The 12,715-nt window shown below is 38.1% G+C and overlaps 1 protein-coding gene across 11 annotated transcripts in view; it reads left to right on the top strand.

Annotated features, from left to right (window-relative positions):
- The first annotated feature begins 3,398 nt into the window (after positions 1-3,398).
- Positions 3,399-12,715, top strand: part of KMT2C (lysine methyltransferase 2C) — a 313,148-nt gene continuing 303,831 nt past the window's right edge. For 10 of the 11 annotated variants that reach the window (XM_023727962.1, XM_023727957.1, XM_023727958.1 and 7 more), the window contains exon 1: positions 3,399-3,487. In XM_023727962.1, the coding sequence (XP_023583730.1) occupies positions 3,442-3,487 (46 nt within the window). In that variant the 5' untranslated portion in view covers positions 3,399-3,441. The remainder of the gene's footprint in view (positions 3,488-12,715) is intronic. The other variant, XM_023727966.1, reaches the window with a different exon arrangement.

The following is a 12,715-nucleotide window of genomic DNA, read 5'->3' as shown; positions in this document are numbered from 1 at the left end:
AAAAATCCTTTTATCTGATTTTTCCTGAAATAAGTTGGTACCAAGTGCTTTATCTTCAGTCTCACTAATTCTGACCTCCATTGCCTCAGTTTTGCTCCTATGACTTTCTATTGAGTTGTCTAATTCTGAAATTTTATTGTTAATCTTCTGGATTTCTGATTGCTGTCTCTTATGGATTCTTGCAGCCTGTTACATTTGTCATTATGCTCTTCTCTAATCTTTTTAAATTCCTCTATTGTGTGTTCTGCGTTTTGCCTAATTTCATTCCTGATGTCTTGAAGAGTTCTATATATTAATCTTTTGTATTCTGCCTCCAGTAATTGCAAGATATTTTCTTCCTTCAGAAAATTTCTAGATTCTTTATTTTGGGAGCTTACTGAAGCCATCATAATCTGCCTCTTTATGTGATTTAATTTTGACTGTTGTCACCAAGCCATTAATGATTATTAATAATAAACTACTATGTTTATTTATTTTGTTTAGTTACTGTGTCGTAGCTTCTTGTTTTGTTTTGACATGCCCAAATAGGCTGCTTGTGTGAGCTAGCTTGGTCACCAGTGTCCCTGAAGCTCCAAAGACCTGCCATCAGGTGGCCAGACCTGCCACAAAGTACGTGAGCCCAGGAGTCTGCCCCCTCCTCCTGTGTGGGTTCAGCTCTGGTGTCCAGGTAGTTGGCCACCAAGTGTGTGGTGCAGGCTCTCACCTGCGGTCCTAGACAAGCATTGGTGATTGGTGTAGGCACAGGTATCCGGCTGCAGCAGGGGGACACACGCTGAGTAAGGCAGGAGGCTGACGGCCGCCTCCGAGTGTCCAGGAGGAGAGCGTGTCCCTGTTTCCTATAGCATGTAGGTGGGTTGGGTTTGCAGCCGGACTGTTGGCTGTAAGGACTGGGGAGACCTCTTATTCTTGGGCCCCTGTTGCAGGTGGCTAGGTGGTGTGGGTGGAGCCACCAGTCTTCAGGCCCCTGATGGGGGTAGGTGAAGACCCTGTTTAATTGGCAGAGCAGTGTCACATGTCATGATCCTGCCACTTCACAGCTGAAACAGTTGAAGCTAGACTTCAGGTATATACCCTACGCTGTTGAGATGGGTCCACACAAGTCTGTGCAGGGGGAAAGGCACTCAAAGTCTGTGGATCCCTAATGCCTGTGCCTAGGCAAAAGGAGCTGTGTCTACCCTGAGTTCCTGGCTTAGGGGAGCCGGCAGATTATTTTTTCCTCCAGTTTGTTAATTTGTTCCCTCTCCAAGGCCGGGACAATGGCTCAGGGAGCGTGACGGTTCCTACTTCCAGCCCAGGGGACTCGGCAGTCCCTGAAGCTGTCCTGAACTCAGTGCAGATCAGGGAGCAGGGAGGTAAATGCGAGAGAGGTTTTTCGCTAAGGGAGGTGTCTTTGATCCACGCAGTAGGCCAGATGCAAATACTTATCTTTCGCCGATTGAGGGCTGCTTCTCACTGGTTCTGGATGGCCGAGTAGACTCTGTGCTGCTGCGTCTCTCCCGGTGTGGAAAATGCCTCCTGAGCACTGCCACTTGCCTGCCTCACTGCTCATTCCTGAGCAGATCCGGGCTGAAGGGCTCCGGCTCCCATCCATTCAAGTCCAGCAACTCCTTGCTGCTTCTGAACCGTCTCTCCCTTCCCCTTCCACTCAGTCTGGTTTCTCAACTTTGCCTTTGATGTTCACGGCTCCTAGATTGTCATGTATAATCGATTCACTTGTTATTTTGGGTCTTTGTTGTAAGAGGGACAACGGAAGTGTCTGACTACTCCGCCATCTTGGCCTCGCCTCCTGGTTTCTGAGAATGGAATGTTAAAACTTCCCATAATGATTGTGGAACTGTCAAGTTGTCTTTTTTGTTCTGTAAATCTTTGCTTTATATAAATTTTAAGTTCTGTTGAGTTATGTTTGCCTGTTCAGTTAATCTTTTCATCATCAAATAATCTACATGCATTTTTTTTCCTTTTCTGTCTGCTGTTGGATTGATCAAAATTTCTTCTTTCTTTCCTCTTTGATTGTTTTAAAGATTTTTTTTTTAATTTAAACATAACTACTTGACTAAATAAATTTTAGAGATAATTAGTCTTTCCCTTTTTCCATGAATAGTAGAATCAACCTTAGAATGCTGTAGCCTTGATCACCCTTAGTTCTGCCTGTTTCTCTTACCTCCTCACCCAATGAAGTTTGAAATGATGCTATTTTGGCTGTTTGACCTGTTATATTATTTTAACAAATTTCTGTTGTTAAGTCATCTTTACTTTATGATTATATTTATTAGTATTTTATTTAGATTTCTTTTTTCAACCATAGTTTTTGGCTATATATGTTAAAATTTTGATTTAGATGTTTCTTTTAATTTGATGGGAATGATTTTTTTTTTGAAGGCTTGTAATAATTCACTTATTAAACCATTTGTACTTTGATTACTTTAACCTTTAAATTTTCTCATATCTCCTTTATTGGTTTAGATTGGTTAGTTTTCTTTTTAAAATAAGATTTATAGGAAGATTTCCTATTGTTTCAAAAACAGCTCTTTGCTTATTCTTTTTTTAGTGTTTTTAATCTTTTATTTTTCATTCTTTTAATGTTTTCATTTAAATACTGAGTTAATTTGTATCTTTTCTTTTTAAATAATGAAACAATTTAAAACTCTGAAATGCTATGAATACTACTTTCTCAACTTCTAAGTTTTAAAATATGTAATGTCTTTCTTATTTTATGTGCGTTTTTACTGTTTTGCCTTATTTCAGAAAGTTCAAAAAAATTTAAAAGCATTAGGTTTTTTTCTTTTTCTTTTATAGGTATCTTGTTTTATTGCATTGGGTAAGAGACTCTCACCTCGCCACAACTTTTATTGTTAGTTTACTTTCCTGAAGTGTTTATAAATTTAGTTACATTGCACTTTATAGTGACATTGGTTAGATCATACTTAATTTTTAGAGTTTTATTTGAATACTGTGCAGGGATGTGCATTACAGTCACCTGTGTGAGTTTTTTCAAAATACATATGTGTATCCTTCCTCAGTTTCATTAGATGTAGAGTCTACGCAGGCATATGAACTTTGAAAAGAGCTTACTAGGTACTTAAGAACCACTTCTGTAGTCATAGGGAGCCATCTGAAGATCAGCTGAAGGAGGAACAAAAATAAAAATGAGGAGTACCTAAATACATGAGTTATTATGACACAAATGTATTAATCTGGGCCTAGCCTCACATTTAGGTATAGGAAGGGCTAGATTTGAGGGAGAAAATGACCTTGAAGTCTCATATTCACTATTTGATATGGTAAATGTTAGAAAAAGTGCCTAAATTATTTTTATTTTGTATTCTTTCAACTTGTGCTTTATGTTGAGTATAATTTTAAGGCTCAAAGTTTAACTACATATATTTATTTCTTTGTAGGCCTCGAAGTAGAGGAAAAACTACAGTGGAGGATGAAGATAGCATGGATGGACTGGAGACAACAGAAACAGAAAATACTGTGGAAACAGGTATCAAAATTTAATATGAATTTTTAGGAAATACGCATAACAATGTACACATTTAGCTTTTGTTTATATACTTAGTTCTAAAATTATCATCTGCCTAAATAGTTTTATAACTGTTGTGAACTCTACTGAAAAAACCAAGTTCTCCCTATCTCTTTTTGTTTTTCCTTAAGCCCTGATTTAGTACAGATTATTTAATATCTGTGGATGAAAGGTTTTATCAGAGAAAAGTTAAAAGTGAAATAGTCAGTTGTTCCAGTCATTTAGTATGGTAGCTCACAGTATATTTCTGGTTTATAAACCATATAGTGTTTGTTTAAAGCTTATTGTGTTAATATGTGTGTTAAGAAAAAAATATGTTCCATTACCAATAATACTGTGAAATGCTGGGCTAAGCTGGACCAAACAGTTTTCTTTTCTCCTGGAGTTTTTGATGACTTTAATAAGCTAATGTGTATTGCGAATCTGTAAACAGTAGTTAGAGTAGGTTGCTCAGAGTAATTTATAAAATTTATACATGGTTGTTGTTGTTGGATGCTGTTGAGTTGATTCTGACTCATAGTGATCCCAGGTGAAACAGTAGAGCTGCCCCATGGGGTTTTCTAGGCTGTAATCTTTTTTTTTAATTGTACTTTAGGTGAAGGTTTTCAGAACAAATAGTTTCTCATTAAACAGTCAGTACACATATTGTTTTATGACATTGGTTCACAACCCCATGACATGTCAACACTATCCCTTTTCGACCTTGGAGGACCTTTTCTTTTCTTTTTTTTTTGGCCCAGATGGCTTCACTGGAGATTCTAGGCTATAATCTTTATGGGAGCAGTTTGCCAGGTCTTTCTCCCATGGAGCTGCTGGGTGAGTTTGAACTGCCAGCCTTTCAGTCGGCAGCCTAGTGCATAACTTACACTGCGCCACCAGGGCTCCTTCTATAGTTCAGAGACTAGGATTCATATTGTATTTGGAGTATATTTACGTGAGATGGTCTGTCATTGGTAGTGATTTTCATGAGTTGGTGACATTTTAGACATAGTGATAGGCTTTCTTTGTGAAGTTAAATGTCATCTCCTTGACCCTTGCAGAATGTCACATAGTTTTTAGGGGACTAGAAATTGCTATATCTTTTAAAATAGAATTTTCCAGAAAATGCTATGGTTGTCAAGTGTGTAGCCGTTATGCAGTTATATTTCTTGGAAAGCCTTCAAACATTTTACAGTTCCCAGCTCCTCTTCTAAAAGGGACCGGTTAGTTAGCGTGATAAGAGTGAAGCTTGGGAATTTAGAATTCTACATTTCCCCTTTGGTGTACATTCGTTACCACCTTACTTTGAACTTGACTCAATATAAGTTCCATTAATTCTCTTTTATATGATTTTTCTTTATGTTTTTCTGTTCTGTATACTTTTACTTATTTTCTAGTAAAACATCTTTTTGAATTGACATTTTTCAACATAAGGATTACTTACAAATTCCTTTAAAACAATGCTATCAGACTGTACCACATGTTGTCCCTTTATGTCGCATCCTTTCTGGTCACCCTCCCACATTCACTGAAGTTTTAGCACCTGCCTTTCTGTTTTACTCTCCACTGCTTCTCCCGTAGTCATTTTTGATAATCTAATGTCCTGGCCTCTCAGTTCCTTGATTCCCGGAAAAAATCCTGTTGTTTAACCTATCTCTGCTACTCATGGCCATACTTTAGCCTTTGTCATTCTACCAATCACTAGGACAATTGCTGTTTCACTCTAAAATCTCAGTTTCAAGCATCCTACGCTCTGATGATCACCTTTTCTTTTTCCAACTTGCTCTCTCCTAATAACCACACCATAGCAATACTCCATATTGAATCCTCCAATCCAGTGATTTTACCATAGAGGTACTGTTTCTCACCCTCCTTTTCTAGCTCAGATTCAGTGATCCATCAGCCTAGTCATTTCTCTTACACATCCTGAAGTCCTTTGCATTCTCCCACTGTCTTGTTTTGATGACACAACTCAGAAATCTTCATTCAAGCAGCCAAACATGGCTGGAGAAAAACATACAATTTTGCTGACTGGTTTCATAGATTTCTAACACTCCCTCTTTTCATTCTTCAGCTGATGATCTTTCCTATTTCAAAAAAAAATCAGAGAAGAATTCCACATTCACTCACCATCAAATCTACTTTCCTGCTTGCATCTCTAACGATACACTGTACCTTCTCCTGATAAAATGGGATGATGGAGCTCTGTGACCGTCTAAGGCCAGCCCCTCAACTTGTGTCCTGGATCCTATCCCCTTTCCCCTGTTACAGACTTTACACCTGCAATTTTCCTTGCTTTTCTGAATCAAGAATTTTTCCTTTTTAGTGAATCATTTCTATTAGCATATAAATGTGCTACAACATCACCCCTCTTCAACACAAATATCCTCTCTTGATCATATATCTCCTTTCAGCCCCTCATCTTTGTAGCAAAAATCCTTGAAAGGGTCCTTTATAGTTAATGGTTCCTACTTATATTTTCACCATTTACTTATGACCCACCACTCCTATCAGACTTTCTTCCTGGCATTCTACTAAATTGTTCTTGTCAGTGTCACCAGTGATTTCCGTATTGCCAAAACCGGCTTTTAGTCTTCATCCTACTTAACCATTGTGTTATCATTTCACGCAGTCAACCACTCTCTCCTTGAAACTCTATTTCTTCACTTGACTTTCAGGACACCACACTCTTTTGGTTACTGGCCTCTCCTCATTCTCCTTTGCTCATTCCTTTCCCCTTCCTGATCTCCAAATGTTGGCTTAGTCCTCAGATATGTTCTCCATATCCTCACTCATTAGGTGATCTCATTCGATTTAGTCACTTTAAATGTTGTCTGTGTGCAGGTGGAGCCATAGTGGTGCACTGGTTAAGCGTTCAGCTGCTAATCAAAAGGGCGACAGTTCAAATCCACCAGCCACTCCTTGGAAACCCTATGGGGCAGTTTTACTCTGTCCTGTAGGGTCGCTGTGAGTCGGAATCCATTCAACGGCAATGGGTTTTTATTTTTTATGTGCTGGTGACTCTAAAAACTATATTATCAGCTCTTTCTTTGCCTGTAGCACTACCTCTATCTCTCAGCATCTTTTAGATATCTAAAAAGCATCTCAAACTTAAATATGTCTGCTACGGAACTTTTTATTGTTATTCTGAAGCTTTCTCCTTTTCCAGTGTCCCTACCTCGATGAATGACACCATGTTATTGTTCAGGCCAGAAACAAGGTGTTCTTGACTTCTCTTGTTTAAAATTCAGCCTATTGGAAAATCCTTTTGGCTCTACCTTTACGATATGTCCTGAATCCAACCATGACTCATCTCCTCCACTGCTGTCACTCCAGATCTTACCACCACTCCTTGTCTGGACTGCTGCAGTAGCTTCCTAACTGGTCTCACTGCTTTCGTTTTTGTCCCGTTATGATCTTGTTGTCCACCTAATAGCCAGAGCGATCCTTTTAAAACCCAAAGTAAGAACCTTTGGGTCTTACTGTTGTTAGCCTTCCAAAGCTAATGGGGACAGGTAGAATAAAATCTGAAGTCTGTACCATAATCTTTAAGATCTAATAATCTGAATTTGGCTACCTCTCAAACCACATCTTCTACTTGTCTTCCCCTAACTCACTGGGCTCAAGCCATACTGGCCTGCTTGCTATTCCTGGAGTACTCTAAATCCATTCTTTCCTCAGACATTTGTGCGTCCTCTCATGTTTGCTTGGAACACTTTTCTCTCAGGTATTTATGTGACTTCCTCTTTACTTCAGTCAAGTCTCTACTCAGATGCTATCTCCTCAGAGGCCTCCCCTGACCCAGTCTAAAAAGAACGCCTGCCACTTTTATTCTCTTCTTCATTTTTCTTCCTAGTATTTAACAGATATGACAATTTATTACATATTTGTTTACTGTGTGCCTTCAACACTAGGGTGTCAGCTTAATGAGATCAGGGGATTTGTCGTTTACTGATTTATCCCAGTGCCTAGAGTACTTCTAGACACATACTAGGCATACAATTCAGTAATTGAAGCAGTGTAACATTTTTCTTTATTTTCTAAGCTACCTACTGTTCTTGATGTATCACCACAAAATTCTGACATTAAAATTTTTTCTTAGCTTGTACTTGGACTGTCTTCTCACGCTATCCCCTATGGGAAGTCAAGGCAAATAAGGTTTTGAGAAACATTTTAACAGGAGCAGAATGATATCTCTGGCCTTTATGCTAAAGTTAAAATGATGCCCACCGTTTTGTTAGTCCTTGCTGTGCTTTGCTCTTGGAAAGGCCTTTGTCACTTCTTTCAGTGGACACATGGGGCAAGGAGAATAGTAAAGGCAAGCATAAAGATTTCAACACCTGTCAAAACTACCAACCTACAAACTACACTGAAACAAAGAGAAGAGTTCCATAAATTTCTAGTGAGTTTAAAAGTAAACTCGAGCCTGCCACAAGGCTAAAACTGCTCTATGTATATTGCAAGGCCCAAGGGTTTATTGGGAGGTCCTCTTATTTCTGTAAATTCTGTCTTGACAAAATTTTTTAACGATTTGTAATAATATGAGAGTATTATGTAATAGGAGTGTGTCCTAGAAATGTTTGGCCATTAGGAAAGTAGCATGAAGGCTCAGGGACCAGTTTGTATTATATCTTGTGGTGGCTGTTACAAGTCTCTGTTTTCCTATATGAATAAAATCACCTGAAGAGACATTCTGTTTGTTTGAGAATCATGAGTTAATCAGTGCTCTGCAAACTTACCTTGTTTTAGTTAATCTTACATTTTTCTTTTCAGTGTTTAAATTGTCTTATTTTGGCTAGTGGGAGCCTCTTTCAACTGGCTTCTGAGTTCTTTTAATATCATCTCAAAACTTTTCAAAGCTCATTGCTCTTTGGCAAGAAAAAAGTATGTTTCAGACCCATCTTTAGTTCCCTCTGCCCCAACATGTGAAATCAGCTACTCTCTAAGGATTACTAGTCTTTTAGTGGAAAATAATATTGAGGTAAATATCTAGGCTTTAGGGATGCGTATCACATAGTTCCTATTGAGAGTTAGTTATGGTAGTCCATTTTAGTGATAGGCTCCAAACTACATGTATGTGAATGAGTTCACATTGATAATACCACTTTACCTTTAGCACAGTTTTTAATGTGCCTACGTGCATAAACTACAGTTATGGTGCTTTTCTTTTATAATTTGAAGAGCCAGTTATTTATAATTGATGGTCAACAAAATCAAAATTAATATCTGTCCATCAATAAATATTTAAATACTATTAATATTAACAAAATAGAACTATTGGATTTAATGTCAAGATTACCGTTTGTGATTAACCTTTGATTGATTTCTACTTACGATGTCTAGTCATATTACCTTGAGTTATGTGTAAAAATTTTAGATGACCTTCTGCTCCAGTTATTTGTTATTTTTAAATAAGAACTATTACTCTCCTAGAAGGAGCCCTGGTGGCACAGTGGGTAAGTGCTCGGCTGCAAACCTCAAGGTCATTGGTTCGAACCGACAGCAACTGCTCCATGGGAGAAACATGTGGCAGTATGCTTCTTAAAGATTTACAGTTTTGGAAACCCTATGGGGCAGTTCTCCTCTGCCCTAAAGGGTCGCTGTGAGTCTGAATTGACTCAGCAGCAATGGGTTGTGTTTTTATTACTCTCCTAATGAGTATTGGTTCTTATTCAGTGGTGGCTTTTTAACTGCTAGTGTTTACTTGACTTCTATAACATAGGGATCTTCTGTTCTGTGAGTTTCAAAGTCATGTAAATTTAATTTAGTTCCTTTTCTGTCCAATGATTTAATGAATGGTTATATGAATAATGTTTAAATATACACATTTATGTAAAACCATATATGCCTTTGCTTACAAGAATAGAAATTTTAGTGATACTATCTTAAAAGTGATCACCCCAGATTGCTTATACATATTGAGTACAGCTGCTAAATGATACTAGGTTGTGGTGTCATTTGGGAGAAAACTTGGATTCTCTTATCACATTGCTTAGCTGTATCAGTTTAGTTTTGCCTGTGCTCTCTTACTTTGTCCTGATACGAAAATTTGTAACTGACTCTCTCTTTTTAAAATTTGATCGTGGTAAAATATATATTACATCAAATTTGCCAATTTAACAAACAAAGTGTGGTATATACATACAGTGGAATACTACTCAGCCAGTAGAAGAAATGAAGTCTTGATACATGCTACAGTATGGACGGCGCTTGAAGACATTATGCTGAGTCATATAAGTCAGTCACAAAAGGACAAATATCATATGACTTAACTTATATAAAAAGATACGAAAAAGCAGTTGTATAGACACCAAAGTTTATTAGTGGTTACCAGGGGCAGGAAGGAAGGGGGGAAAGGGAGGGTTACCAGTGATGGAAAAATTGCATTGATTAAAGAGAGGGTTGCCACAGCTGATTATTGTAATTGCTGTCAATAAGTTGTACACCTGTAAAAAGTTGGAATGGGCAAAAGTTCTGTGATGTATTTATAACAACGACAACAACAAAAAGAGCAGCTGCTGAAGCTGCTTATGTGCAGCCAGACACCTCTTGAGATTTGGTTTCTTGGTTTGGAAGTTTAGGGTCATGGTTTCATGGGACATCCCAGTTAATTAGCTTAATAACATGTTTAGTGCTTCTATTCTACCTCCTAGTTCATTTTGTAGTGCCTGGGGTCTTAAAAGCCTGCAAATGGCCATCCAGGGCACGACAGTTGGTCTCTCTTCACCTGGGGCAACAGAGAAAGAAGGAGAGTTAGGAGTAGGAGGATATAGAATGTGTGGCTAATTGCCTTCATGTGAATAACTGCCTCCTTTGCCATTAGACCAGAAGAACTAGATGGTATGTGGCTACTATCACTGAACATTGTGATCAAAGATTCCATAGAAGAATCCTGATCGAAAGAGGAAAAATGCAGAACAGAATTTCAGATTCTCACAAACTGTAGACTTAATGGAGCCGTGGAGTCTGGATGAACCGCTGAAACTATTGCCCTGAGATTAGGGGCAGGATTATCCAATAGGCAAGGTTAACGCAGTGCTTTGCTTGCTTACCAGATCATCTGTAGTGAACAGTTTTATATTTTTTCACTGTATCAGACTCTCTAGGTGTGGCTGGCATCTTTCTCTCTCCCAATCCCTCCGCGCTTTCCTACAGATTCAAAGCCTCTTTTCAAACTTAGAATCCCTGACCAGGGCGGATGACGCAGTAAGCAAGATAAACATGAGCTTACTTGTGCTTACTTACTAGTTTGGAAGTGGTGTGGTGAAACCCATGTGAAATTGTTCACTGCAGATGATCTGCTAAGCAAGATAAGCAACTGTGCTTACGTTGCCTATTGGATAGTCTGTCCCTGCCTGAGATAATTTTTAAACCTTAAACCAAAAATATCCCCTGAAGTCTTCTTAAAACCAAAAATTAGTTTAACTATTAAAAAACGTCTACCTTCAGCATTATGCTCTTTTAAGAACTGTCTATATGGAATCAAAGTGAGAACAGCAAATTGAAAGATTAGATAGGAACCTTAGGGGGTAGTGAGTTTGTGTTGTGGGAGGAACAACTCAGAAAAGGAGAGTGAGAATGGTTGCACATCTGGAAGACTGTAATCAGTGTCACTGAATTGTACAAGTAAAAACTGTTGAATTGGTGTATGTTTTGCTGTGTATATTAACAACAACAACAACAAAATAAAATTGAAAACAAACAAAAAAATCCAAAAAATTTCCAATTTAATCATTTTAATGTACAATTCAATGACTTTATTAATTACATTCACAATTTTATGTAACTATCACCACTATCCAGTTCAAAAATGTTTTCCTTACTCCCAACAAACTCAGTAACTCCCCTTCTCCCTCTCCCCTTACTCCCTGGTAACAACCAATTTACTTTGGTATCTATGCATTTGCCTGTTCTGAATATTTTATATAAGTGGGATCTTAAACTATTTGTCCTTTTGTGTCTGACTTTTTTCACTCAGTATAGTGTTTTTAAGGTTCATCTATGTCATAGCATGTATTAGAATTTTAATTCTCCTTATGGCTGAATAATACTCCATTGTATGAATATACCACTTTTTGTTTATCCATTCATCTGTTGATGGTCACTTTGGTTGTTTTCACCTTTTGGCTGTTGTGCATAGTGCTGTAGTGAACACTGGTGTACATTTATCTGTTTGAGTTCTTCCTTTCAGGTCTTTTGGGTGTATACTTAGGATTGCTGGATCATATGATAATTCTATGCTCGACTTTTGGAGGAAGCATCAATCTGTTTTCCACAGCAGCTGTACTGTTTTACAGTTCCACCTACGGTGGACGAGGGCTCCAATTTTTCCACATCCTCGCCAACACTTGTTGTTTTCCGTTTTTTTTTTTTAAAAAAAACAGCCATCCTAACTCATTCTCGTTGCTGTCGAGTCGATTCCGACTTACAGTGACCTTATCGGACATAGTAGATCTGCCCCATAGAGTTTCCATGGAGCACCTGGTGGATTCAAACTGCCGACTTTTTGGTTAACAGCTGTAGCACTTAAGCACTCCACCACCAGGGTTTCCATAGATGTCCTAGTGGGTATGAAGTCAGGTTTACACTTTTTTAATGACTAATGATGTTGAGCATCTTTTCATGTACTCATTTGTACATTTTGTCTCTTCTCTTTTTGAGCTATCATTTTTTTCCTTTTTATAGTTTTTTTTTTTTTTAATGTACCTTACCATTTTAAAATTATGTGTAGTTCTCGTAGATGTTAGGGTTGTTTGAGAAATAGTTCTGGTGCTCTGCCTTCTGGAAACATGGTGGGATTACAGTTCTTGATACCCTTGAGGGGACATATGATTAGTTGTGTCCAGTGAGTTGTAGGTGGAAGCCATGTGGGCTACTTCTGGACTGAAGCAAAACCCTCTAGAGCTTTTTTTTTAGTCTTGTATAGCTACTGTCAACGTTTTAGACAGTGGCTGCTTTGACAGTTTGGGTTCTAGAGTGAGGAAATGTGGAGCAGAGACCCATTTATACGTATTTAGTCTGTGACTAGCCAGAACACATAGTTGTTCAAACAGGAGTTAAAAAGGAATTGTTATTTATTGCTGCATAACAAATTACCCAAAAACATAGTGACTAAAAGCAAACATTTTATTATATCTCATGGTTTTGTGGTTCAGGAATTCAGGTAGCGCTTGGATGCAACTGCTCTGTTGGCATTGACTAGGGTCACTT

Source organism: Trichechus manatus, unplaced genomic scaffold (genome assembly GCF_000243295.1).
Source record: "Trichechus manatus latirostris isolate Lorelei unplaced genomic scaffold, TriManLat1.0 scaffold00020, whole genome shotgun sequence".
Taxonomy (NCBI): domain Eukaryota; kingdom Metazoa; phylum Chordata; class Mammalia; order Sirenia; family Trichechidae; genus Trichechus; species Trichechus manatus.
This window is presented reverse-complemented; position numbering and strand designations above follow the sequence as displayed.